This window comes from Phalacrocorax carbo, chromosome 1, assembly GCF_963921805.1.
Source record: "Phalacrocorax carbo chromosome 1, bPhaCar2.1, whole genome shotgun sequence".
Taxonomy (NCBI): Eukaryota; Metazoa; Chordata; class Aves; order Suliformes; family Phalacrocoracidae; genus Phalacrocorax; species Phalacrocorax carbo.
The window spans coordinates 147,446,308-147,470,522 of NC_087513.1; the positions used below are offsets into that span (position 1 = coordinate 147,446,308).

Below are 24,215 nucleotides of genomic sequence, written 5' to 3' on the forward strand. Positions count from 1 at the left end.
AAAGCTTGCCACGTGGGCTGGGTGAACAAATCAGGTGTTGCCCAGGAGGGTTGTAAAAGCCTGGGGTATCGTTGTTTTGGAATATAATGAATGGGGGAAAATCTTTGGGTTTTTTCCAAGTATGTGTGTACTCTGAAAAGCAGCTGCATAAAGATGACTGGTCTCCACCAGTGCTGGTTCTGTCCAGGTGGAGAAGCAAGGCTTTGCCATGGGGGAAGCTCCCTCTGGCTGCCCTGGGCTGATCCTGGGACGGTGCCTTCCCTTACTCACCAAGTGCTGGTGGACAAGCCTGGTCCTTCACGTGTGCGTAACCTCGTGCTGCAGAGGAGATGCACACATGTGAACAAAGGGCATGGTTCACCCCATACCAACCCTAGCAGTAAGCGAGGAACCCGGTGTGGTGGCTCCACTCCCGGCTGGGTGGCCAGTCTGGCTCTTGGGGAGAGCCCCTTCCTGTATGCAAGCAGGAGTGGTACAGGGGGAGCAAAACTCAGTGAAAAGAAGCTACTGCTTCTCAGGGTAGAGCTGTCCTGCCACGTAGGCAATCAAGTGGTGTGATGAGAAGGAGAGGTTGCGGTGAGCTGGGTAGGCTGATGGCAATACGTGGTTACCACAGGATGAAAATGCTTCTGAACCACGTAGCAGGAGGGTGGGTGGAAGGGTTTCCTCCTAGAAATTCAGTTAGCATAATACTTAATTTTCAGCTATGCTTCATTGGTCTTTGATCTTTCTAAAAGCACACTCTTGTAGGTTATAGATATCAGTTGATTGATCCAGAGATATGCTTGCTCATGACTTTGATCTAAGCAATAGCAGGGTTCAGTCAACTCAGCTTAGGAAGTGGCGGCTGTGGCAATGGCTGGTGCCAAAGGAGCCTTTTAGTACTGAGCTGCGCAGGGGAGCGATATACTCCTAAGACCCATTACTATTTTTCTGCAGAGAGTAGAGACTTAGAAAGATCAGAGGTTGAAGATTGCTTGCTGCTGATGAAGTATCTCTAGCTACCTTTGCATAAAGCTGAGCAAAAACCCAGTACTGCTTGGTATAACTTACCCACATGCACACCATTTATATATATATATATCTATATATGTACACACACACACACCTTTTTTTCCCCCACTTGTCCCATTCTGCTTCAGTATGCAATGTTGTCACTATAATACTAAACTGGCAAGGGTTTTTAAGTCATTCCATTTCCACTTTTAACACTTCATTGTTTCACTTGTCTTCTTCCTTTCTTATATGTTTTTTCATGTTTAGACCACATAACTCAGCAAGCACCAGTGATCTTATCCACCACATACTCATAGCGTCATATCACCATTTGCTACACCTTCCACACTAATGAGCCCCTTTGTTCGATACAGGTTTAATATGTTGCTTTGTCAAATAAAGGTGGAAGAACCTGCTGCAGCTTTCTGGCAAGAGGCTCAGGTTAAACAAAATAGGGAGAACAAACAGTAGGGGACATTGAAACACAATCCATCACAGAAGTGAATGCTTGATCCCAGATGATTCTGATTTTGGTGCACAAGCCAAGAAATCAAACTTCTTAATTTATTAAACTAGCTCACTTTAGGAGATGCTTCATAAATTCAAGAGTTGTAGGTAGTGGACAGCTTGCAGATAAGATAGTATACATACATTTAAGCAGATTAAAAAAAAAAAAAAGAAAAAAAGACATTCCCTTACTTTGTGCCTGATTGTAGTGGCCAGTCCTAAAAATCTTCGCTAGCAGCTGAGGTGACAGGGACGATGATTTAGCTAATTACATTCTGCTGTAACATGTGCAGTGTGCATATGTATCTAGTTCAGGTGTGGTGCCTGCAGTGCGTTGTGTATCTATAAAGGAAGTATAAAAGCTCGGGGAGGCTCTGTAGCATAATTCTGTAGTGACTTTAAAATGTTGGTTGTTGTTATCCGTGCTTTTTATTGTCATTAATATTAATAAAGTTGAAATTTACATTGCAGACTCAGTCCGCTAGTAACACACTCCAGAAACACAAATCTTCCTCCTCCTTTACACCTTTTATAGACCCCAGATTACTACAGATTTCTCCATCTAGTGGGACAACTGTGACTTCTGTGGGTAAGTAAAGTAGCTGAAGATGACAATTGAAAAAGAGTTCAGTGACTTTAGTGGCTCTTTAAAGTACTTATGAATGTTACCATCATGCTTTTTATTTGATTTGCAATGGATTGCATAGTTTATTTCTTTCTCCATTTACATTTCTTACAAAAAGAAAGACTTGCTCAATATTCTCAGTTACTGATTTGGGCTGTTTGGTGTAAAGAAAATATGGCCAGAATTTAGCACCTAAGGGTTATTACATGCACTTTACTTTTCTTTTTTTCAGTAGGATTTTCTAGTGAAGCAATGAGATCAGAGGCAATAAGGCAAGACCCTACACGGAAAGGATCAGTTGTCAATGTGAATCCCACGAATACACGGCCACAGAGTGATACCCCAGAGATCCGGAAATACAAGAAGAGATTCAATTCTGAGATACTGTGTGCTGCCTTATGGGGTAATGCAAACCTGTTCCTCCCTAGTTTCCTGCACTTCTGAAGTGCAGGCGTGCCAGTATGGGCTTCCAGTCTTTGAGAACGTATCTTTGAAACCTTAGCTGTTTCTCTGCATTTATTCAACGCTTGTTTACATCTTTTTATTGCAAAAGCTGATTATTATTATTCTGCTTCTGCTTTAATATAACTTCCCACTGCTGTATATATGCTTCTGATGCACAGTTCAGACTTCGTCCAGCTGATCGGGCTGTCTTTTTCTCTCTAGCCCCCATTAATACACCTCTTGCAACGTTTGGGAACTTGTGGTCGTTTTTGCATTGTACACCTGGTGCACATGGGGTGCATCGTGTTTGAAAAATAATCATCTTCTTGAGCCTTTTGCTAATGCATTGCTGCGGAGCTTGGTTAAGATGTGTTTCATAAGACTACTTTCCACCTCAGTCATCAGTTTGTGTAGGAAGGAGGAGGGGAAAGAGAAGGGTAAGAGGGATGTTTTCCAGTGTGAGACTGTGGCTTGGTTTCGTTAAGAGTGGTTAGTGCAGAGGGAAGCTGGGTATGGGATGTCAGCTGACCAAGCGTGTCTGGCCTCCTTGTCACAAGGGATGATTTATGTCAGTGTCAGGCAATTAGTCAGGATCCTACACTGGTGAAAAGCTTAGAGCAGTGCCTGTTACTTGCCACAATGTGGAATCACTGCTGTGACACCCAGTGAAAGCTTTTTCTCTGCTGTGTCATTTCTTTCTTGGCCACAATCTATGCGGTCACCTGAATTTTTTCATTAACTAGATGTTAATAGATGATGCTTGTGTATATTATGTACATATTTATCTAGTATCCCTAAACTTAACAGACTGTAAATGCACATGCATGTCATTTAAAAAAACTATGAAGAAGAGAGTTGGCCATTCCCAAGTCACGCGATGACTGTATAGGTAACACAGTGCACTTTTGTTGTTTACATTTTCACAGGCTTTAGTTCTCTCTTGGGGTTATTTCCAGCATTTCTTGATTCTCAGAACAGCACTGTTGTCCTATCCTTTTTGCCTGCAAAGCCATGTCAATTGAATAGCTCTCCCAACACCTTATCTTCCTATCTGCTGTTTTCTTTATTTCCAGAATTTACTGGTAAGAATTTTTACCCCAATGCTATTTCTGCATGTATTCATACGAATAATTCTCTGGTAAAATGAAGACTTGTGCAAATGTAAACTTCCAGGCTGTGAGAGGGTGAAGGCAGAGAGAAATCGTATGGGATCAGTAAAGATGACTCATAATTTCTCTGATCTGCCTTGTTTTGCCAGTAGCAATTTGTGTTAATGGTTTTACATTTCTTTGATCTACGTATCTGACTTACGGCAGTTTAAAGTATAGGTGTAGAATCCTAGAAGTGTTTTGCAGCTTTAACAAAGCACTTCCTTGTTGAACATTTAGGGCTAAACTGATGGTGATGCAAGCTGGTACACATGCTTATTTCTTGATAAGGTTTAGCTTCCTTTACCTTAAGCAAATTAAGCCATTTCATGGTGATGTTTCTTATTCAAAAAGAAGGAGGCTTGCTTAGCTTTTTTTGCTTTGCCTTTACCAGTGGTAATGTCCTAGTATCTGGCAGGTTGCTGATTGCATTAAGTCTGTGATGCTGTTTCTTCTAGTTCTGAGTGGTGAAAGTCACTGTGAATGACATGGATGCAGTAGCATAGATTTTTACACCCAGCCTCCACCGAGAGCCCGTACTTTTTCAGGAAGCATTTCCATTTGCTTGAAAGAACAGAACTGCTTAATTGTAGGGTGGCGGTAGAAGAGCTCTGCTGGCTGTGAATGAAGACAGCGCCTGCATTTTAAAATACAGCCACTGCTTGCTGCCAGCATAGCACCATATTAGTTTCATCTCAAAATGCATATAGCTAAGGGAAGGGGTTGGGGACGGGTGTGCATATAAACTTGAAGCAGAAACAACTGCACTGCAAAGGCAGCAGAAGAAGAGATGAGGGTGGAGGCGGGAGCAAGTGAGCCTTGATGCACAAAGAGGGGAAGGGATCCTGAGGGGGCAGTTTGCCTGTGGCTTGCTTTGAATTGTAATCCATGCTGGAAAAAATACAAAAATACGTGTCGAAGCTGAAGCACTTACAGCTTTAGTCAATGGGTCCTGGAGCTGCAGGAAGGAGACCGACTGCTGTGTTCTTCCTTGGCTGGTTTGGTGCTGCTGCTGCCTGTGCCAAGCCCGGATTCAGTCCGTGTCTTGCTCTCCCTGCTCTCTTCCGCCGGTTCCCAGTTTGAGGATGTCTCCCAGTATGGGAGATGGTTGATGTGAAATGCCCCCAGGGCCTGTGGGATGGGAGCTAGCAGATGCAGACTCATGTGGGGGGATGCAGAGGCAGGAGGAGGGCAGGAAAGGAACAGAGGAGGCGTCAGTAGCTGAAGGAGAGCCCAGCAGGGGTGCGTGCCCCCTCCCACGATGGTCTCTGTGCCTGCCAGCGTCCGCAGGCTCTGCTGCCTGGAGGAGGCAGAGGAGGAGTAGCAGAGCAGCAAATCTGAGCAAAGAGGAGGTGGTTTGTGGGGACTGCTGTGATCTCTGAAGTTTCCTCACTGAAAAGGCAAGAGGAAAATTGAGATGCATGATGTTTTCTGACCTCTCTATGGGCTACTTCTGTTTTTCTCATCTGGACAGAGGCTTTTCAGAGTGCCCCAGCATCAGCAGCATAGGCCCCTTCCCCATCATTACCTCGTCCCGGCTGCAGCTCTGCTCCCCTCTAACACCCTTGTCCCCTTTGGGAGACACCTCATACCCTCTGGGTTAGGGTGAACATGCTCTCCTTCTTGCAAACTGCTCCTGTGTCTGGTAGACAGGGTGTTGTTTAGGTAGCATTCCTCGTCCTTGTGAGCAATGCCCTTTTTCGATACTGTGAGAAGGCATGTCCCTGCTCTAGCTGCAGACTGCACCAAGACAGAGATTCTGTGCTTTGGGCCCACGTGCCACATTAGGAAAGGTTTTTACGGGATCAGCCCGGATGGTACCTCCACTGGCACCAGTATAGTTATATGTGGGGATTAATTGTCTGATTAGGGATTAAGGCCGTTAAACAATATAAGTATGATCACCTTGTGTGAGTTTCGCTTTTCTTATTTCATTACTTTATTGTGCTTAAGGATGACAAGTTTTACATTGGGATTGCAACATAGAAGTCTAATAAAGCGAGTCATGCATTTGGTTTGTTTTCCATTCCCTGTATCATATATGACCTCTTTCTGCACAATTTGTGGGGTCGTAGGCTGAAACACCATTGCAAATAAATAGTCATGAAATTTAAGAGTGATAATATATTGATAGGTTTTTAAAACCTAGTCTTATATATATATTTATTAGTAAAAAAATTGGAATTGATTTTAAATACTAAGGTTTTGTGGACTCTTGGAAAGTGTTACAGTAGATGTGGTCCTTTGTAGAAAGTAACTAGCCTACTGACTTTTCTCGTCTGTATTTCCTTGATCTTTAGGAGAAATCTGTGGAAACACAAGATTACTGTAATTTCTCTAGTTTTAACATTCAGATGGAAAAGATTGTTGGGAAGCTGAGGACCAGTCGTGTGCCTATCCTTTTACAGGAGGGCTGCACCAAAATCTCTTTCTCCCAGTGGGGACCAAGCCCCTACCACTGCTTTTTTGCCATGTCCTTGTCAAGAGCATCCTGTTACCAACCCTCCTACCAACAGCTAATACATCTTCGGAATACATAAGCTTGGGTACTACTTTGTGCCTCACCCCTTCTCCAACATTAGTGTGCCTTTTTGTTTGGGAACTGGTGCTCTAGAAAGCTCTCCATGGTCTACCAGTCTCACTCTCTTGAACACTGCAATTTGGTGTCTCTAGTCACTGTGAGCAGGTAATGAAGACAGCCTCTACTTCACGAGATCTTTTAGGCTGCAGGCAGCTGAGACCCAACCAGCTGTGGTTAGACCTGCTCAAAACAAAACAGTTGCTATATCAAGTATCACTTCATCAGAATATGTGGAAAATCTGCCTACTAACTTGGATCTCTGTTTTTGTTTCTTCTAGGAGTGAACTTGTTAGTGGGCACTGAAAGTGGTCTGATGCTGCTAGACAGAAGTGGTCAGGGGAAGGTTTATCCGCTCATCAATCGAAGACGATTCCAGCAAATGGATGTACTTGAAGGGCTGAATGTCTTGGTGACAATTTCTGGTAAAGTTAACTTTCAACATGATTTTTTTCCCCCTTCTGGCACGGCATGGCAGAACGCTTTTCTTGGCAGGCTGTGTGTTGAGGGGGAAGTCCTGACTTGACTGAAGCCAGTGGGTTCTCTGAGTCTACAGATGGTTTCTGCAAGTGAATCACTTTCAACAACAACGGCCTGTGCCTGCTTGCCCCCTGCCCTTCCTCCTGTGGCGTGGCTTTTAAAAATGCTGCATGGGTTGGGGAAAATGTCGCCTTTGTTTGTTCAGTGTTTGGGACCTGTAAGTTAATGTTTTGTGAAGTTTGTAAAAATGGCATTCTTTCCCCCTGTCATGATTACTTTCAGCCTGGCTTCTTTATAACCAAAACATGATTTGCTACTTGGGTTTAAAGACGGCTTTTGTGTTAAAATCTGTAGAATGGGAAATGCTCTTGGCAAAGTAGGGAAATAAGAGTGATGTGCAGCAAGTGTGTGTGTGTTTGAGGGAGGGGAGTACAATGTGTACATGATGTGGGGATTACCAGTGTGAGAAGGCAGATCGGTGCAGCTTTTGGCCTTGTCTCTTACTGGATGCAACTGCAGGTGGCAAAGCAGCGGGAGATGAAGGGTGGTGGTGATTGTTGTGTTTGTTTTGTGTGCACCAATGAAAAATGTGTTTTATGAAACTTGAGGTTCCAGACTCTCTGGCTCCAGAGAGTTATTGCATAAGGTTATTCTGCTGTTAAGCAACTTGATGTGGTGGTTCACAGTTAATCTTTATTCACAGGTGTCATTCAGCCATTTACCTTTCCTTTTGTTTTAGTTTGTGAAATCAGCCTTTGCTATGCTGCGCATGTGTGACAGAGAGAGGATGTTACGTGAGATTTTGCTTAGTGGCCCCTGTGTTGTTGTTCAGAGTCACCCAAAATTTTGCTGAGGCTCCAGAGCCCCTCTGACTCCACTGGAGGAGCTCTCTAGCTCTCCCAACACTTGTACAAAAGGACACACACTTAAAGAATTTAATGCACTAGTGGTGTTATACTACTACAGGTCCAAAGAACTGTGCCCATGCTGGTGTTGTCAACACGGGACTTCATTTTTGTCTTCAAAAAACACATTTTATTGGCTTGTTGCTTGCTGCATTCTCAGCTACAGCTATGCTGTGAAATCTTTAAAAAGAAAAGATGAATCATGGAGGGTTTAAAAAAACACAACCTGCTGTGTGTCCTTTTGATGTCTAACACTGTACACTGAAATGTAAGCTGTTTGAAAAGCACTATTTGATAGAGTTTATGCTATAGTAGACCTTATAAACAAAAATATTTCATAAGCCAACTTGTGTAAAATCTGTTGGTTTGAAGCATATCCTACACAGATGACAAGTATCTGTGATTCAGTCTTGTGTGTAATTGTTTTAAGTTTATTTACATTTATTGTCAGTCATGATCTGAGTACCCTGACACATCCCGTTTTCTTCAAAACTATTGCTTCCTCTGTGGAGACACGCTACACTAGCCCTTAAGGGTTAGTTAGCATCAGCTGATCTTTGGCTGGTTTATGCCTTCATCTCTGTCCCATCTCATGCATTTTGTGGGAGGTTACTGGAGTACAAGGCAGGAAAGAGGCAACCCTGCCCACCGAGAGGCACGGAAGGGGGGGCACACTTGGTGAAACCGTGATGCTTTTATGCTCAGGCCCCCCTTACTTTCCTGTTCTGCCTTCTGTGCTTCAGTGCTCAATTTAAGCCACCCTCGTGCTCGACTTCTCTTAGTGTCTATTTATAGTGAATTGCTCCACCTCTCCAGGCAAACTGGGAACACTGACACAGAGATCTGTTTCTGCAAATGGTGCGTTTTGGCAGCTTGGTTACGAAGCTGCCTCCCAGCTTTGTCCCAGGACTGCTACTGCTGCTAGGAGCATCGTTCAGCTCCTACGGCGCTCTCAGCCGTACGTTCCCTTGGCGTTTCTGGGAAGTGATGTGCTGATGGTGGTGAGGTTTGAAAAGCGTCATCACACTGTGCGAAGAAGTTGCAGTGCATAAGGATTTCAAGGGGATTGTCACCTAAAATTGCTTTTAATATACACTCTTTTGAGTCTGGAAACCTGAAATCAGTTCTTCTCCCAATATATATCTCAAATATAAAACTTGCTGACAGCAAAGTTTTTGATACTGAGATACTGAGCTGCTACAGCTGGTGCAAGAAAACTTGGCAGGCCAAAGCAGGCAGTTAATCGGTTCTTCAGTTCATACTGTTGGGAGGCAAAACCATAGTTTTCAGTGCTCAGGTGATACAGTGTTGAGAGTCATAAGAGCGCTGGAAGCAACGACGTGCATACAGAACGTGCTCCGCTTGTAGCTCCCTGAGGGTTTTGCCAGCCCAACGGGCTGATGGTGGCACTTGGGAAGGTAGGAAGGGATGACAGAGTAGAAGAACTGGTTGGGATCTGCCTGCTTAATAATTAAAAACCATAGCGACAATAAAAACAAAAACTCAATGTAGGAAAAAAGACTTTGCATTTGAAACGGCATCAATGGGAGAACCAGAGCAGGGAGCTCTCATAGAAGTCACTGGCTGTTCAGTTTTTGTGATGGCTGGAGCAGAGTTTGCTTTCTTATTTCACGGCCATAACAAGGTCCTGTTCTTTTCATATCAGGCTGCTAAAAGGCAGAGGAATTTCCTGTCCTGTGACTTTCCTTGTGGTCTAGACACTAAAGCACAATGGGAACACACTTGAGATATTCCTCTGTTGTTCTGAAAAATGTTTCTGTTTGGAGAGAAATACCCTGGTGCACATCATGTGAACCAGAAATAAAAAAAAAACATTAGCCACGTGCTGGGAAATTCCCATGTGTACTGTTTGTTCTGAGTCTTCAAGTTTGACTAAGCTACTGGGGAAGCTAAAGCCATGAAAATATCTGAGGGAGAATTTGTCTCCCAGTGCACAGGGACTTGTGATGGTTTTAAAAACATTTGATGCCTTGTACTGACCTTCAGGTCTCCTGTGCCCTCTGAGCTCTTCCACGCCCAGAACTGCAGTGCCTTCTGGTCTGGATTGTGTTCCCTATTTGAGTGTTTCTAAGTATCGTTTGCAGTATTTTTATGGGAGGACCTTTCCTTGGCCAGCTGCGGGACTTCTGGGAATACTGTTTCCTGCTCTGGTCCCTTTCCCAAATATTACAGGGCTATGGCAGTGGCGGGGCTTTATTGCTTTATGAAACTTGGCTTAATAAATGTGAAGTCAGGCAATAAATCAGGGTTCTCATTTACTGCCAGATCTGCTGTCACATTTGTAGTAGGGATAAACAAAGGACAGTGCAATGTTACTTCACGTTTCATTTGGTGCCATCAGAGCAGAAAGGCTTTTAAAATTAAATAGCAGGTCCCGTATTTGAAAATGGATCTCCAATTCCACTTCAAATTTAAGCTCAGTGAACAAATTTTTCACTTTGAAACTGCCTCCTCTTTTTCTCCTGCCCTTCCCCGTCCAAGTAATCATAAAAAGATCTTTTAGGCTGTGTGTCTTCATAACAGAAAGACTTGTGGCGCTCGAGCCCATGGAGCAGCCTGTTTGCAAGCTGTGCTTCCCCATGTGCTGCCCCAGCCCTTGCAGCTGCTTTTCTGGAGGAGCCCAGCTCTTTAGGGGATCTCTTGCCACCAGGGTAGGGGCTCTGTGCCAGCTCCAGGACCCCAGGGCAGAGTTGGCTGGGCACAGTAGGATGATTTCAATGCTCGGGCTCCGCATCTTGCCATAACCTGTATCCCCTGATGCTGTACGCTTATCCGCATCTCCAAAATGAGCAGCCATGGTGAACTAATCCATTGGCTGGCATATGAAAACTGAAAACACAAATTAAAGATGTTAGCTAACTGCTATAGCTGGATCTGGCTGGCAGGCTGCCAGGTGGTCCATCTTAACAGGTCGTGGCTTTCCACAGCACTGTGTCACTTGGCCAGCCCAGCACTGACTGCAGGACAGGTCAGCTGTCTCCTCTCAGCTCCAGGGGCCATGAAAAACTGCCCACAGTCACACAGCTTCCTCATTGTGGCTGGTGAAGCACCGGCATGGAGCCACTCCATTGACAAGTTGGGTCCCTGAGAGCATCTCCTGTTTCCTTTCTGAGTTCAGGGACCTTTTGGAGCCTTATTATAAGGCTCCTAGTCAAAGCAGAGACAATCTCTCTTCTTTGCCTCCAGTTTCATCTGTGGGACCCTAATGGCTTTGGGCAGCAAAGCAGCTGGCAGAAGGAGGATGCAAGCTTTGAGTATGTGCACTAGGGCCACCTTCTCGCTAGTTCAGCAAATGCTTTGCAGGCCGTTGGTTGTTGAAAAATCACTGATAAAATTTATCATGAACCTCGCTCTGCATTCAGGAAGGCCTTCTGGTATTGAGAGTCTAAGCTGTGTTTTGATGACCGTGGCAGATGCATTGTCAGTTGAAGATAGGGCAGCCTGGGCAAGCAGATTCTCTCACCTGTGGAGAAGAAACACCTCCTCCAGCTTCTGTGTGGAGCCTGATAAGTATTACACCCCTTGCAGCACAAGGGAAGGGCTGCTGACAAAGCAGTCATCAGCTTTTAGCAAGCAGATGAACTTTGCATGGGCCGTGCGAAATTCTCTCACTGCTATTTCAGATATTGTACATTTTTCCTTGCAACAGAACTGGTATAAAGTGGTTCAGTAGTACGGTTGTTGAGTGCTGTTGTTTGGTGTGCTTTTCCACCAGGGCAATAATGAACAATCTTAATAAAACTTGTCCAGTTTGTGTCTCCAAGAATGATGTAAGGGATGAAAATGTCCTGGTCACTAACTGGGAAGAATTTGTAAAATACTTTTAATTACCATATCCTCCTTTACTTTTGCTTCCTCCTTTCAAACCAGTCCTACTCTCTTCTGATAGCTTTATAGATAATTTCGGGCCTCACATTCTAGCCTGCTGCTGTCCTACAGTGTTGCACAAAAAAGAGCCGTTCCGACTCAGCTATACATATATATATATATTTTTAATTCTTTTTTTCATCCTGGTGCATGACTCTCTGGTGCATTTGTTGTGGGAGTATAACCCTTTTCTAATAAAAGTTGTTTGCATCCCAAGAACCAGACAACTTTCTCTTGAGTTTGTCATTTTATGTTCATGTGGTAGTACCACGCGTTTCTGTCATTGATTATCGGGAAAGTGTGTAATTGGGTGGAGTCTGGAGTATAGCTGTTGTGGTTGTAAACACTGCTGTGGTTGCAGCAGTTTCTCCTTCGTTGTAATTTTGGTTTGCTCTTTGGGGCTTTCTGTTTGCTTGGGCACGGTTTCTTTGCGCTTACCTTCATATGGAGACAAAGCAATCTTTTTCATTTTGTGGCCAGGTAAGAAGAACAAGTTGCGAGTCTACTATTTGTCCTGGTTAAGAAATAAAATCCTTCACAATGATCCTGAAGTAGAAAAGAAACAGGGCTGGACAACGGTGGGCGACTTGGAAGGCTGTGTGCACTATAAAGTTGGTGAGTAGCAAATGCAGTAATCAAATTGTTGGGATAAAACCATCTGAAAAGGGAACTGCAGTGTGTGTAGCTGCTCGGCTTAAGATTTGGTTTTATATCTAGCTGTCTTCCCTATCCCTCAGGGTGAACTTTTCTGGCAAGGCACCAGAATAGGTGGCAATTTACTGGGTTAAACTGAATATGTGAAAGGTTTTGTGGTGGGATGCTGGGCTGTGAACCAGAGTGGGTACAAATCCCCATCTATCTCCTTCTCGTGGTGGATGCAGCTTCCAGGAGAGTGCTAATATGGACAATGAGGGCTGGTAACGTTTTGCCACCTCTGTTAGACCCTTTTGGTAACAGAGGGACTCTTGTCAAACAGCAGCTGTTCTCTTCACTGACAGGTTTCCCTGATTTACCATGGTGAAATCACATACTAGAATGGAATGAAAAAAAGTCTCCTCTTTAATGCAGACCTTAAAAACTTGGGGGGGGGGGGGGGGGGGGAAGGAAAGGAAAGGAAAAGAAAAGAGAGTGGGAGGAGAAAGCAAGCCCAGCTAGTGCATGAGCTTTGGAGAGGCATCTGGGAACAGAAGCATATGTTTAACTTCAAGATGATTCATTGATTCCCCTTAGCTCATGAAAATTTCTAGTGCTGTCTTAGGTCGACTGCAGTACACTTATGGGATGAAGTGTGTTTTCACTAGGCAGGTGCCTTTGAGTGGTTTTAAGTCATTTCAGTGGATTTGGCATAGAAACTTTCACGAAAACTAGTGAAAGACATGTAGCATTCACTGTCAGCAGAGTATGCAGTGAGCGCGCTGCCCTGCAGGTGGGGATATGAACCAAGAGCTCTTTCTCCTGTGTCAGTCTCATGATACATCTTAATGGGCCCTGGATGTTGCCTTTGATTTGGTTTTCTCCTAAAAGACAGCTCGGTTCCTTTCCAGCTCTGTCAGTCAATGTGGAACAGCAGCAGTTGGACTGAGCTCAGTCTCCCCCTGTCACGTGTGTGCTCTTGGAAAAACCTGCTAGTGGGGCGTAATCAGGATGGCAGTAAATGACTGCTGAACCAGGAGTTTGACCCTCAAACCAATTAATAATGTATTTCTCTGGTATCATACCCCAGGGTGTCAGCAGCATAATGAAGTGGCCTGTTAACAATACATTAACAGCTATTGAAAGGAGGCTTTCCAGCAGGGAAGCGTGTGAAACAAAGAGCATTCTCTTCCAGATGAAGAGGGGTTTGTTACCCTGGGCTGCAGCCTGGCACTGAACTTCCCTCTGAACCATAGATGACTTCTTCAGGTAGTGAGAGGCCTCTTTGACAGCTGCGCTTCAGTTCCCAAGAAGGATGAGCTCTGCCAGTAGTAGGGCTCCCAGTCTGGAGGCTGCCACCGAGGCAGCTGGCAGCGATCACTTCCTTGTCTCTTTGATGCAACAGGGATCTTGGACATCAGGGTGAAGTGGTATTTGTGGATCTCGGTTGCTTCAGGCAATTTCTGGCTCCTCTGAATGATAAATTGCTCTTTTGAAACTTAAGATTTGGGTGAATTCCCAGATAGCACCCAGAGCAAAGAGTAAGGATTATCAAAGGTTTCCTTTCACAGATAAGGTGGTTTTGTTCAACAACCCCCTCTTCCCCGAGAAAAAATTCCAAGAAATCTTGTAAGCTAGACAAGACTGAACAAAAGCTCTGTTTTTTCAGTCAGTACAGCTGTGGAGGTTGAGAGACTTTTTTTTTTGTCTGTTGAAAAATTGTCAAGTCCTTTAACACTTAGAGTACAGTAGTCTTTCTTCCCTGCAGAGTAAACAAGGAGCAAGTAGTTGCTTTGTCTCCCTGTTACCTACCAAGAGACAGCAGCTGCAGGCCTGTACAGCAGTAAGATATCTAAAAGTCATTAAAATAGTATTTATTAAAGAAATGTTGTTCTCACAAGATTTTCACTCCTGCCATCGTTCAAAATCAGTTTTGCTTGGGAGACATAATGGCAGAAGGTGAAGGTGCACAGAATTACTCAGTGATTTGGAAAAGTGTCATATTCCCCTAAAACTTGGGGTAAAGAGGCAGAAACCTCCCGGTGTTTCTTGATGTCATCCAAATGATAATGATTTTTTTTCTCCCTTCTTCCCCAAAAAGAACGCTGGAAGGAGGTTTACAAAGCTCAACATTTGGAAGTCTCTGTGACCTGTTGCTTCCCCAATCCAGATGGAAGTGCAGATCCAGCAACATTTCTTGAATAGCCATTTCTGGACTTTATCAGTTCCCTCCTGAAAACGGAAGTAGTGAACAGGGCTTTTTTTGATGGTTAATTTAGCCAGCTGTTTGAACATGGGAACAGACATATATTTGAGAATTTGTGGATCGGCTATGTCATGACACCTTATTTCTGATAAAGTCTTTGGATTTTTTTTTTCAAATTAGTTATCGCAGGCTTTAGGGACAAAGAAAAGTGCTCCACTAGCAAACTTCCCATTTGCTTTTGAAATGGACTTGTTTCTTAACTTTATATTTCAGTTCCCTTTTTTCCTCCTTTCCCATCGGCCATTTGCCATCAGCTCTAAATACTGCTGTCAGTGCTGTGACTGGAACTGCCAATACGCTCTGCCACAGTCATAGGCTTATTTTATTGGAAATGTCCCTGTCTGAAAACCAGCTTTCTTGTCTTGATGAGTAAGCACTGTCTGATGTGGAGAAAAAAGAAGTGTAAATAAGTGTATACCAACTAGGTAATTCAAAACATGGTGATGGGTTCGGTTACCGATAAGAGTAATTATTTTTGTGCATAAATGCACCAAAATGCTTAACTACATAGAATTAGCAATCCTAAAATACAGCGTTCCTAGAAACCTCCAAATCTATGTAAGCATAGAGAAATATTATCATTTTCTGCTTTCTTGAAATAACTGGAATGACTTTGGAATTACTGCTGAATTCTTTTTTGTTTGTTTTAATTTCAGTAAAATATGAAAGAATCAAGTTCTTGGTAATTGCATTGAAGAGTTCTGTGGAAGTCTATGCATGGGCACCAAAGCCATACCATAAATTTATGGCCTTTAAGGTAACAGTATATTTCAGCTGTATGTAGGACTTTCATATAACCACTTGCAGTTACCCCTTTTACAAAAATGCTCTGACATTTTATCATAGCCATCTTACAAGTTGTTTGGTCGATCTGCCATGAACTTTGTATTACATTTTAATTGAAGAGATTTTTAAGCTCTAAGAGGCACTACACTTAAAGTTCTAAATTGTAACTGAGCGTAAACTAATAATCAAAATGAGACAATATCACAACTGTTTGTTTCATCTCTATAAATACAACATGAGGCAGAGAGAAGTGAACTGAGTCTAAATGACTTCATCTGAGCAGACCAAGTCATTAAGTGAAACTTGTCATCGTTATTTTTTTTGAATGCAGCATGAATGAAGTTAGCTGGCTTGGTATGATTACCAGGCTGATATGCGAACAGTCAGTTACTGTCGGTTGTGCAGATTGAAGTTATTGCTATGGGAGTGTCAAACTGCCCTGAACTTTGGGGAAAACAATTCTTACTAAAAACCAAACAGACCAACTGAAGTAAACCCCACAGAAAATAGCTTACAATATGTGACTGAAATGCAACAGGTTGCAGAGTGATCTGCCCTTGTCCATGAGAGACATGTTAGCCTCTGTGGTCTGGTGGATGGTGGCCAGAGGGATGTGGGAGGGATAAACCCATAATATGTGCATTAGAGCACATGTTGTTTTTATAAACAATGTTTTTATAAAACCAACTGTGGTTCTAAGCAGAAAGGTAAATCTCACTCATGGTTGTCTTACAGTCATTTGGAGAATTGGTACATAAGCCATTGCTGGTGGATCTAACCGTAGAAGAGGGTCAGAGACTAAAAGTGATCTATGGCTCCTGCGCTGGCTTCCATGCCGTTGATGTGGATTCAGGATCGGTCTATGATATTTATCTACCAACACATGTAAGGGCTGCTGCTGGGGTTGGGTTTTTTCTTTCTGGTTTTTCCCCCTCTTCCTTTCCTCAGATGACCAATGTGTCAGGCTGCTCTGTGGATCGCTGCCAGATGCTAGCAGCGGTAAATTGGGTGGAGGATGTCCAAGCAGATGCGGCCACCTGTGAGTAGGGGCTTGTGCCTCACTCTGTCTCCTCTCCTCATGGTCAGAATGTCTCCATGGTTGGGAGCTGCCCACTCAGATCTGATGTGGGCAAACATGACAGTTTCTGGGGTAGCAGTTAAATGGCCGAGTGCGTTGCAAATGCCCAGCAGAGTCTGCAGGGAAGATGGCAGTACAAAAATGACATGTCAGCCCACTGTTGGCAAAGGCCAGGTGGCCTTAGCTACCAAAGTTTCCGGTTGTTCCTTGTACACAGAGGTTTCAGATGGGCCTGCAGCATGTGATGCACCTCCCCAAGCACTATTCACTACAGTGCAGAGGTCTGAGGTCTGCATCTGGGCTGCTTGCCCCAGGCTACCTTTCTGCCCATGGAAAGGAATGGGTACTCCTGGTTTTAGATGTCTGCCGTGAGATGGGAGGGTTTGGGCCTCAGAGGTTTCCAGGTCTCTGCTGCGTAGGGTGTCTAGCTTGGGGAGAGCAGAGCTAGCGCTTCTGAAGTGAGTGAATCCCCAATGTGCTGTCAGCCAAAATAAAAAGCCAGCCCACACTTTCTCCCAGTGCAGGCTTTGTGGCATTAAAACAAAAGGCTTCCTCTTCTCTTCCATCTCTGTAGATCCAGAGCAGTATCCAACCTCACGCAATCATCATTCTCCCAAACACGGATGGGATGGAACTACTGGTCTGCTATGAGGATGAAGGAGTTTATGTCAACACGTACGGAAGGATCACCAAGGATGTGGTTCTGCAGTGGGGAGAAATGCCAACTTCAGTTGGTGAGTGCTTGGGCAGAGTCAAATACAATGTGCCGTTATGGAGCGTGAATGTGTGCATGCGGGCAGAAGGAAGGTGCATCAGGTTTGACTTCAGATTCAGAAGCAGCGATGCTGTAGTATTCCTGGGAAACAGCCGCACAAAGTGGAGAGTAATCATATGGATCTGTTTTCTATTGAGTTTTTAAGAATAAAATCCAAACAAGCAAGTTGTGAAATTCAGGAATGAAAAACATTTAATAAACAGCAGGGCCTCAGTGGCAGCTACAGACTTTTTGCTGGACAGCCACAAAGTTGTAGAAACCTTTCAGTATAAAGTCATGTAAGGTGGCAGATGGGTAAGATATTATTATAGGTAATTCTATGTCGATAATGGCTGTATCTTGGATTTGAAGTGTTTACTTGAATTCACCCACAGATTGCTCATCTATCCTAGCATGTTAATTCTCCCAAATCTCTCCAGTTCAAAATAAGGAAGTCTTGAGATTGGGAGCAGTGAGTGTCATAAAACGGGCACAGATTTGTTACAGACACAAGAACGCACCAGGATCCCTCTTACTGCCTGTGCTGTTGTATTTTGATGCTGAGCGTAGCATGGGCTGCGGTCACACCCTCCCTTTGGGAGGCAAGCACATTGAGTTTTACGTGCTTTGGAATGGATGCATGTATTGGGAGACGACTGCTGATAGCTGTTCAAGCAACACAAACAATAATGGGGAAGGAAATCTAAAGAAGTTTCATGCACAGCATGTCCATCCTGTGGTGACTGACTCTTGACTAGATCTAAACGGAAGCAGCATTTATCAGCTGGCAAGTTGCAGAGCTGTTGGGGACTGGAGTGCCTGTGAAGTAAATGGCGCTGAGGCAGCCAACACCATCTGAATATCTCATCTGACAATTTTGGAAGCTATTTGGCCCAGTTACCACTAGTGACACATTTGAAAACGAGTACATTTCCAACATGATGGTATGGGCAATGTTACAGGTGTGCATTACACTGTCGTAGGTAATTTGATTTAATTTCACTGAAAATTTATATGAGAAAAAGTCTATAAAATGGAAGCACTACAAAATTAAATACTTTTTAATTTTGCTTGCTAAAAGCTATTGTTCTTCTTTGTATTTTTCTGTTAAGTATGCATGCAAGTCAGAGGCAACAGCTTATTCTTCATTAAGTTCCCATATGCTGTTCTTGGCAGCGTTCCTAAGACTATCCATCAAATTGCTTTTTGAATATACCTTTTCATAATGCTGGTGACTTTCTCCTTTATTTTTTTTTGTTTTTGTTGTTGGTATTCTTTTTTTAAACTGCTATCAAGAACAGATTTTTTTCCTCATGCTACTACTAATCTGTTTTCCCCAGTGACACCCTTAAGGAAAAATGCTTGATTTTTTGCTTTATTTGTGCACAGAGGAAAGCGGTGTGACAAATAATAGTATTTCTACTTGGAGAGCTTAATGTGAACCTCTTAAGATATACAGTGTACTTTTGAGACCAATTGGCTTTCTCAAGAAGGAGAGCAGGTTCTTGAAGTATTGCTCCTATTAAAGGAAGCTAGCGCTTTTTTTTTTTTTTTTTTAAGTTTTTCCTTTCCCTCTCCCCTTTCTCTGTTTTTGCTGACAAACTCCTTCAAGGAGGGAAAATAACACTGTAAGACACAGAGCTGGTACTGGGGACATACTGGATTGGATGGGTTTAGTCTGTTTAAACCTTGGGTTCTGCTTTCTCCTTGCCAACACCTAATTAGCCTGTCTCTTTGCCAAACTTGGAAGAAGAAGCCTGTGTAAAAACTCAATGTTCCTTCCATTTAGCGGAAGGTTGGAAGGTTCCCATTGTGTCATGAATGCTTGGGCAAGACATATATTACTAATGTGGAAAACCCATGGGGAAATAAAAAAAAAAGGTATTTTTAGGCATTGTGAAGATGTTGAGGACAGAAATAGCACTCTGAACATGTGTGTGGTTATAATAAGTACATGCAGGTCATTTTTAACTAGAACGTGTCAGTATATTCCTCTGCTTTTTCAGTTCCTCCACGTTGCTCTCTACCTGTCCTAATGGTCTGTGTGCTGTGTTTTCTTTCCAAAGCGTACATCCGATCCAACCAGATTATGGGCTGGGGAGAAAAAGCTATTGAAATACGATCGGTGGAAACTGGACACTTGGATGGTGTGTTCATGCACAAAAGGGCACAAAGACTCAAGTTCTTATGTGAGCGCAATGACAAGGTATAACTCATCCCCCCGCTATTTTCTCGCCAAGATGGTAAACGTGTACTTTAACTGGGTACTTCTGGTGGGTTGACCTTGACCAGCAGCCAAACACCCACCCAGCCTCTCTCTCACTCCCGTTTCTTGTGGGGTGGGGATAAAATAGAAGGAAGGCAAAAGGACTCATGGATCACGATAAAGACGGTTCAATACGGGCAGCCAAAGCTGCACATGCAAACCAGGCAAAATGAGGAGTTCATTCACGCCCTCCCGTTGGCAGGCAGATGTCCTGCCACTTCTTGGGAGGCAGTGGTTCAGCACACGTAACCCTTTCTTGTGAAGACAAATGTTCGTCACCACAATGTCCCCGTCCCCCACCCCGTCCTCTCCCTTTCCCTGAGCTTTTATTGCTGAGCATGATGTTACATGTTATGGGATATCCCTTTGGCTGGTTTGGGTCATCTGTCCCAGCATTGTCCCCTCCCAGACTCTTGTCCGTCCCTGGCCCAGTGGCCTTTGAGGGGCAAGTGGGCTGGAGAGAAAGCCTTGATGCTGTGCAAGCGTTGTTCAGCAGTAGCCAAAACTCTGGTGTGTTAACAACACTGTTAAGCCACAAATGCAAAGCCCAGCACTCTACAGGCTGCTATGAAGAAAGTCAACTCCGTCCCTGCCAGATCCAGCACGGCACTGCAATTACACTATAAATGTCAGGAGCAGTAAAGGCAGATTAGAGCCTCTGTCCTCCCTGTTGAATTTACCGATCTCTTTTCACAGGTTTTCTTTGCCTCCGTACGGTCGGGTGGAAGCAGTCAAGTCTATTTCATGACCCTTGGCAGGACTTCTCTTCTGAGCTGGTAGAAGCGGTGGGATTTGGCGAGGAATTGCTGACATCCAGAGTCTGAGATCTTCATAACTCGGAATTATTTTCAACTGGAGTACAGACCTGCACTAATGCAGCACTCTGTGTAAATGTGTGTGCAGGCATCACTGGTGTTAGGTTTCTTTTTGTTTTTCAACTGAGGCTGCGACGCAGCTGGTGCTGTAAAGATATTGCCATCAGGTGCTACAATGTCGTTGAGATTTGGGATCACGCTAGAAAGCTACAGGTCTTCTTTTCCCTTCAGCTCCAGGATTCCTAGGCTTTGAAGGACTCTGTCTGTTAGTGGTAAAACAGAGAGGCGGAGAAAAAGGCAAAAAAACCCAGACTTGCCATGAGCATGCTGTTGAGAAGACAGGAGGCAGGCAAGAGAAGGTGATAAGTGGTGTAGAGAGTCAGACTGGCTGAAACAGAGGGCAGATCTAGTCTAGTAATGTTAACAATGTATTTAATTGACATTTCTTTTTTTGTAATGTGACAATATGTGGACAAAGAGGAAGGTGGAGGTTTTAAGAAGTTAATATTTATAAAATGTGAAAGACACAGTGACTAGGATAACTTCTTTTTGGGGACAGGGAGGGTGGGAAGGGGCTCGGGGTGGAATTCTTGGTTTTATTTGTTTCTGCAGTTTTATTTTGGCCTGGCCAATAACTTTAGTAATTTTCTGTGTACCAGGTATTGCCTGAAACATGTGCAGATGATAAAAAAGGAAAAAAAAGGAAAAAAAAAAGAAAAAAGGAAAAAAAAGAAAAAAGATTTCATTTTCTATAATGATTCTGTGTTAGGCCAGAACTTGGTTATGTCACAGTATTAGCACTGCCTCAGTTAAAGGTTTAATTTTTGTTTAAACCTAGAAGTGCAACAGCAGTTTTACCACAGTCTGCACTCGCAGAACTTAAAAAGAAAAAAAAAAAAAGAGAGAAATAAAATCCAAACTACATATGTTTATTTTTTGTGCCTACCTCATTGTTTTTAATGCATAAAATAAAAGAGGTGGTTTAGTTTATACATTTTTAGATGAAAACCATTAATGTCTAATTTAATCTTAATACCAAAACTACCAGATTGAAAGGTTTCTGACTGTTATTGTGTAGCAAGTTTCAGCAGGAGGAGAGAGTGGTCCGTTGGGGCACTAGTGGTAGCGGTATGGCAGTGAGACACTGATTAATGTAATTTGCTTACAAAATTTGGTAAAGCAAGCGTTTTTTTAAACCAGTTTCATCTTTAACAGAAGTCTGAATTTAGCCTAAACCAGAGGTTTTACTATTCTAACATGTGGGCTTAGTAACAGGCAGGTAAAAATAACTAGGCTAGTTCTATAAACTGTTAAATGTTGTAGGAACCATTTTGGGGCGGTGATGTTTTTCTTTTTTAAGAATGCAATGCACTAAAACTCTTTTAAGAATGTAGTTAATACTGCTTATTCATAAAAACAGCGTATACTTGTGTTTAGATGTAAGATCCCAGCTCTGGCTTTTTTTCTTCCTTTTTTTTTTTTTTAAGTCAGTTTTATTTTATGAATAAGTTCTGACATTTGTAATAAATGTCTTGAGAGTAATAATTTGTTTAATGGCTACATGTTCATTACTTGAGAAACCTTGAGTGTATAATAATCCGTTGGTGTTGTAATAATGCGCAGTGTCATGATTCAGCCATTTTCCTTTTTGTTTTCACTTTTTTTTTTTTTTTTAATTCCTTTGATGGGGTACTTTGTTGACAGCTGCCTTAAGCTGTTCATTCAGTGAACAGGCTCTCAGTGTTTCATGGGCTTTGTCTTCTGCTGCGGTTAACTTTCCTTCATGGCATGACAGGTAGGGCTTTTCAAACACGTATTCTTCAATTCAGTCAAGCTGATGGCTCGAGCGACTGGTCACACAATCAAGTAAGAGCCAAGAGCACCGAGTGTGCAAAGCTCAGACTCGACAGACCCTGCTTTTGGTGTCAAATCTGACTGCTGTAAATCCTTCAACCCCAATCAGCGTTGCTGCTGAAGACTCTCCTTTGAGCATCGTAGATGGTTGAAAAGCGAGCAGTAAATGCGTACCGCCAGCGCGCGCACGTGCACACACACCCCACACGCCCCCCAAAAGAATAAAAACTCAAGAAAGCCTTACATTTGCTGGCGGAGGAGTACCTAGAACTATTTTTTTTTAATTGTATGACTTTCGGATAGCGTTGAAGGTGAAGGATGTGTTCTTTTCAGGCCCAGTGTGGTCAGCCAGAAGAACGATCAACCTTTTGTACTATAATGAACTAAAGGGGACTCGGAAACGCAACGTGATGGTAGATGTGGGTGTAATCACACAGCTGCCCTGTAGTGTAGTTTGCCGAAGCTGATTCAATCGAATGTCAGTCTGCGTGATTTAAATCTTCCAGCGCTATGTGGTCAAAAATTAATCTAGTCCTTGAAAGCTGATGCTATTCACCTAGAGGAAGATGCTCCAGTACTGTAGGGATGCCCAAGTCACGGATACATGCTGTTGAAGTTTTGAGGCTCCGGGGAGGGGGAAATCTCCTTCCCTCGGTGGGGCTGCCTGCTGGCGGCTTCTTGCCTCCACAGAAGTGCCAGCACGGCAAGGTAAAAACAGTATTACAAAACCACTACATATACCAACATCGAACTCTTCAAACAGTGCTTTTGTAAGCAAAGAAGAAAAGAAAAGCTCCTAGGTTTAGTTTTAAGCTTTAATAAGTAATAATTTTCTGTATCTTTAAGTCAAAGTAACCCTAACTTGTATGACTGCAGTGTTTTTATTTTTTATCTTATGCACATGTTATGTTGGAGAAAATGTTTACAAAAATGGTTTTGTTACACTAATGTGCATCACATATTTATGGTTTATTTGAAAGTGATTTTTGTGGGTTTTTTAGTTTTTCATAGTAGTAGTAGTACACTTTTTGTGATTTATAACCCCAGACTCTGCTGATTATAAAGATGCTAAACAATAATACAAAATGACAAACTGCATTAAAATTACTAATCGTAGAGCTGCAAAGCAGACTGGTGACAAGTAAAACACTCAGCCTTTTTTTTGCAGTGCTATCTAACTTGTCTTCTGTGTATTATGGAAATTACTGTTTTTTCCCCATTTTTCCTTAAATAAAAGTCAAATTGACACCTATTGTATGTGGAAAGTATTTTGAATATCTACTGGCTGCAGAAATCAAGCTGCATGTCGCCTTAGTTGCATGTGTTCGTAAGAACAAATGCCTTATTGTCAAATCTCATCATTTTAGAGACTTTGACAATAAACGTGGGCTTTGGAGGGTTTTTTGTTGTGTGTTTTTTTTTTTTTTTCCTTTCCTTAAAGCCCTATCTCCTGGTGCAGTTGCTCTTTTGAGAATTACAATTTTCCTTTAAAAAATAAAGAGTGAAAAGCTTAGAAGCATTAGCGAGTGCCCCGTGGTTCAGAAAGAAGTTGCACAAAAGAGCCCGGGTGCATTGTGAATGTGCCCTCTCACTGTGCACCGCTTTCAGGCACGTGATTTTTGCGAGCTGGCATTACTTATTGCCGAGAAAGTATGATGGACAGGAATCCTGAGCTAGATTCTTGCACGGCATAAAAGCGTGGGTCCAAAAAGCTCAAGGCTTTCCAAGGCCTTGAGCTGTGAGTATGGAAAACGTTTGATGTAAAGCTGCTGTTTGCGCCCCCGGGGTTCTTATTGGCCTTTGCCCGTGTTTTTCCACCATGGGCTGTGTCTGTTTTCTGAAGTGGAGATAAGCCGTAGATGTTTCCTTCCAACTGGGCTGGTCTCTGTGAGAGGAGGAAGTCTGTGTTCCCGGGCGTCTGCCTTTCCTTGCATTTGCATCTGCAGAAGGCAAGGGATGTGGTGTAAGTTGAAAAATATTTCAGCGTTTCACTTGCTTCCTATGGACAAAGGTATCTGAAATCCTCAAGCCCCTCAGCTTTTCCGCCTCTGCAAGCGTAGATACTGACCAAGCTTAAAATACCAGCAGGACCAGCCAACTGCCAGTCAGGCTCCTGCCAGCTCCGTTCCAGTTGCTGCTCTGGAGCTGCTGGTTTTCTTCAGTCATTCTTGGCCTGTTGAAGACTTCCCTAA

The 24,215-nt window shown here is 43.2% G+C and overlaps 1 protein-coding gene across 9 annotated transcripts in view; it reads left to right on the plus strand.

The window, feature by feature from the left end:
* MAP4K4 (mitogen-activated protein kinase kinase kinase kinase 4) overlaps positions 1-23,275 on the plus strand; it is a 164,607-nt gene extending 141,332 nt beyond the window's left edge. For 8 of the 9 annotated variants that reach the window (XM_064439177.1, XM_064439160.1, XM_064439197.1 and 5 more), the window contains 9 exons: positions 1,975-2,092; positions 2,361-2,531; positions 6,580-6,723; positions 12,052-12,186; positions 15,127-15,227; positions 15,992-16,141; positions 16,909-17,068; positions 19,155-19,294; positions 20,051-23,275. In XM_064439177.1, the coding sequence (XP_064295247.1) occupies positions 1,975-2,092; positions 2,361-2,531; positions 6,580-6,723; positions 12,052-12,186; positions 15,127-15,227; positions 15,992-16,141; positions 16,909-17,068; positions 19,155-19,294; positions 20,051-20,134 (1,203 nt within the window). In that variant the 3' untranslated portion in view covers positions 20,135-23,275. The remainder of the gene's footprint in view (positions 1-1,974; positions 2,093-2,360; positions 2,532-6,579; positions 6,724-12,051; positions 12,187-15,126; positions 15,228-15,991; positions 16,142-16,908; positions 17,069-19,154; positions 19,295-20,050) is intronic. The other variant, XM_064439168.1, reaches the window with a different exon arrangement.
* The last annotated feature ends 940 nt before the right edge of the window (positions 23,276-24,215 follow it).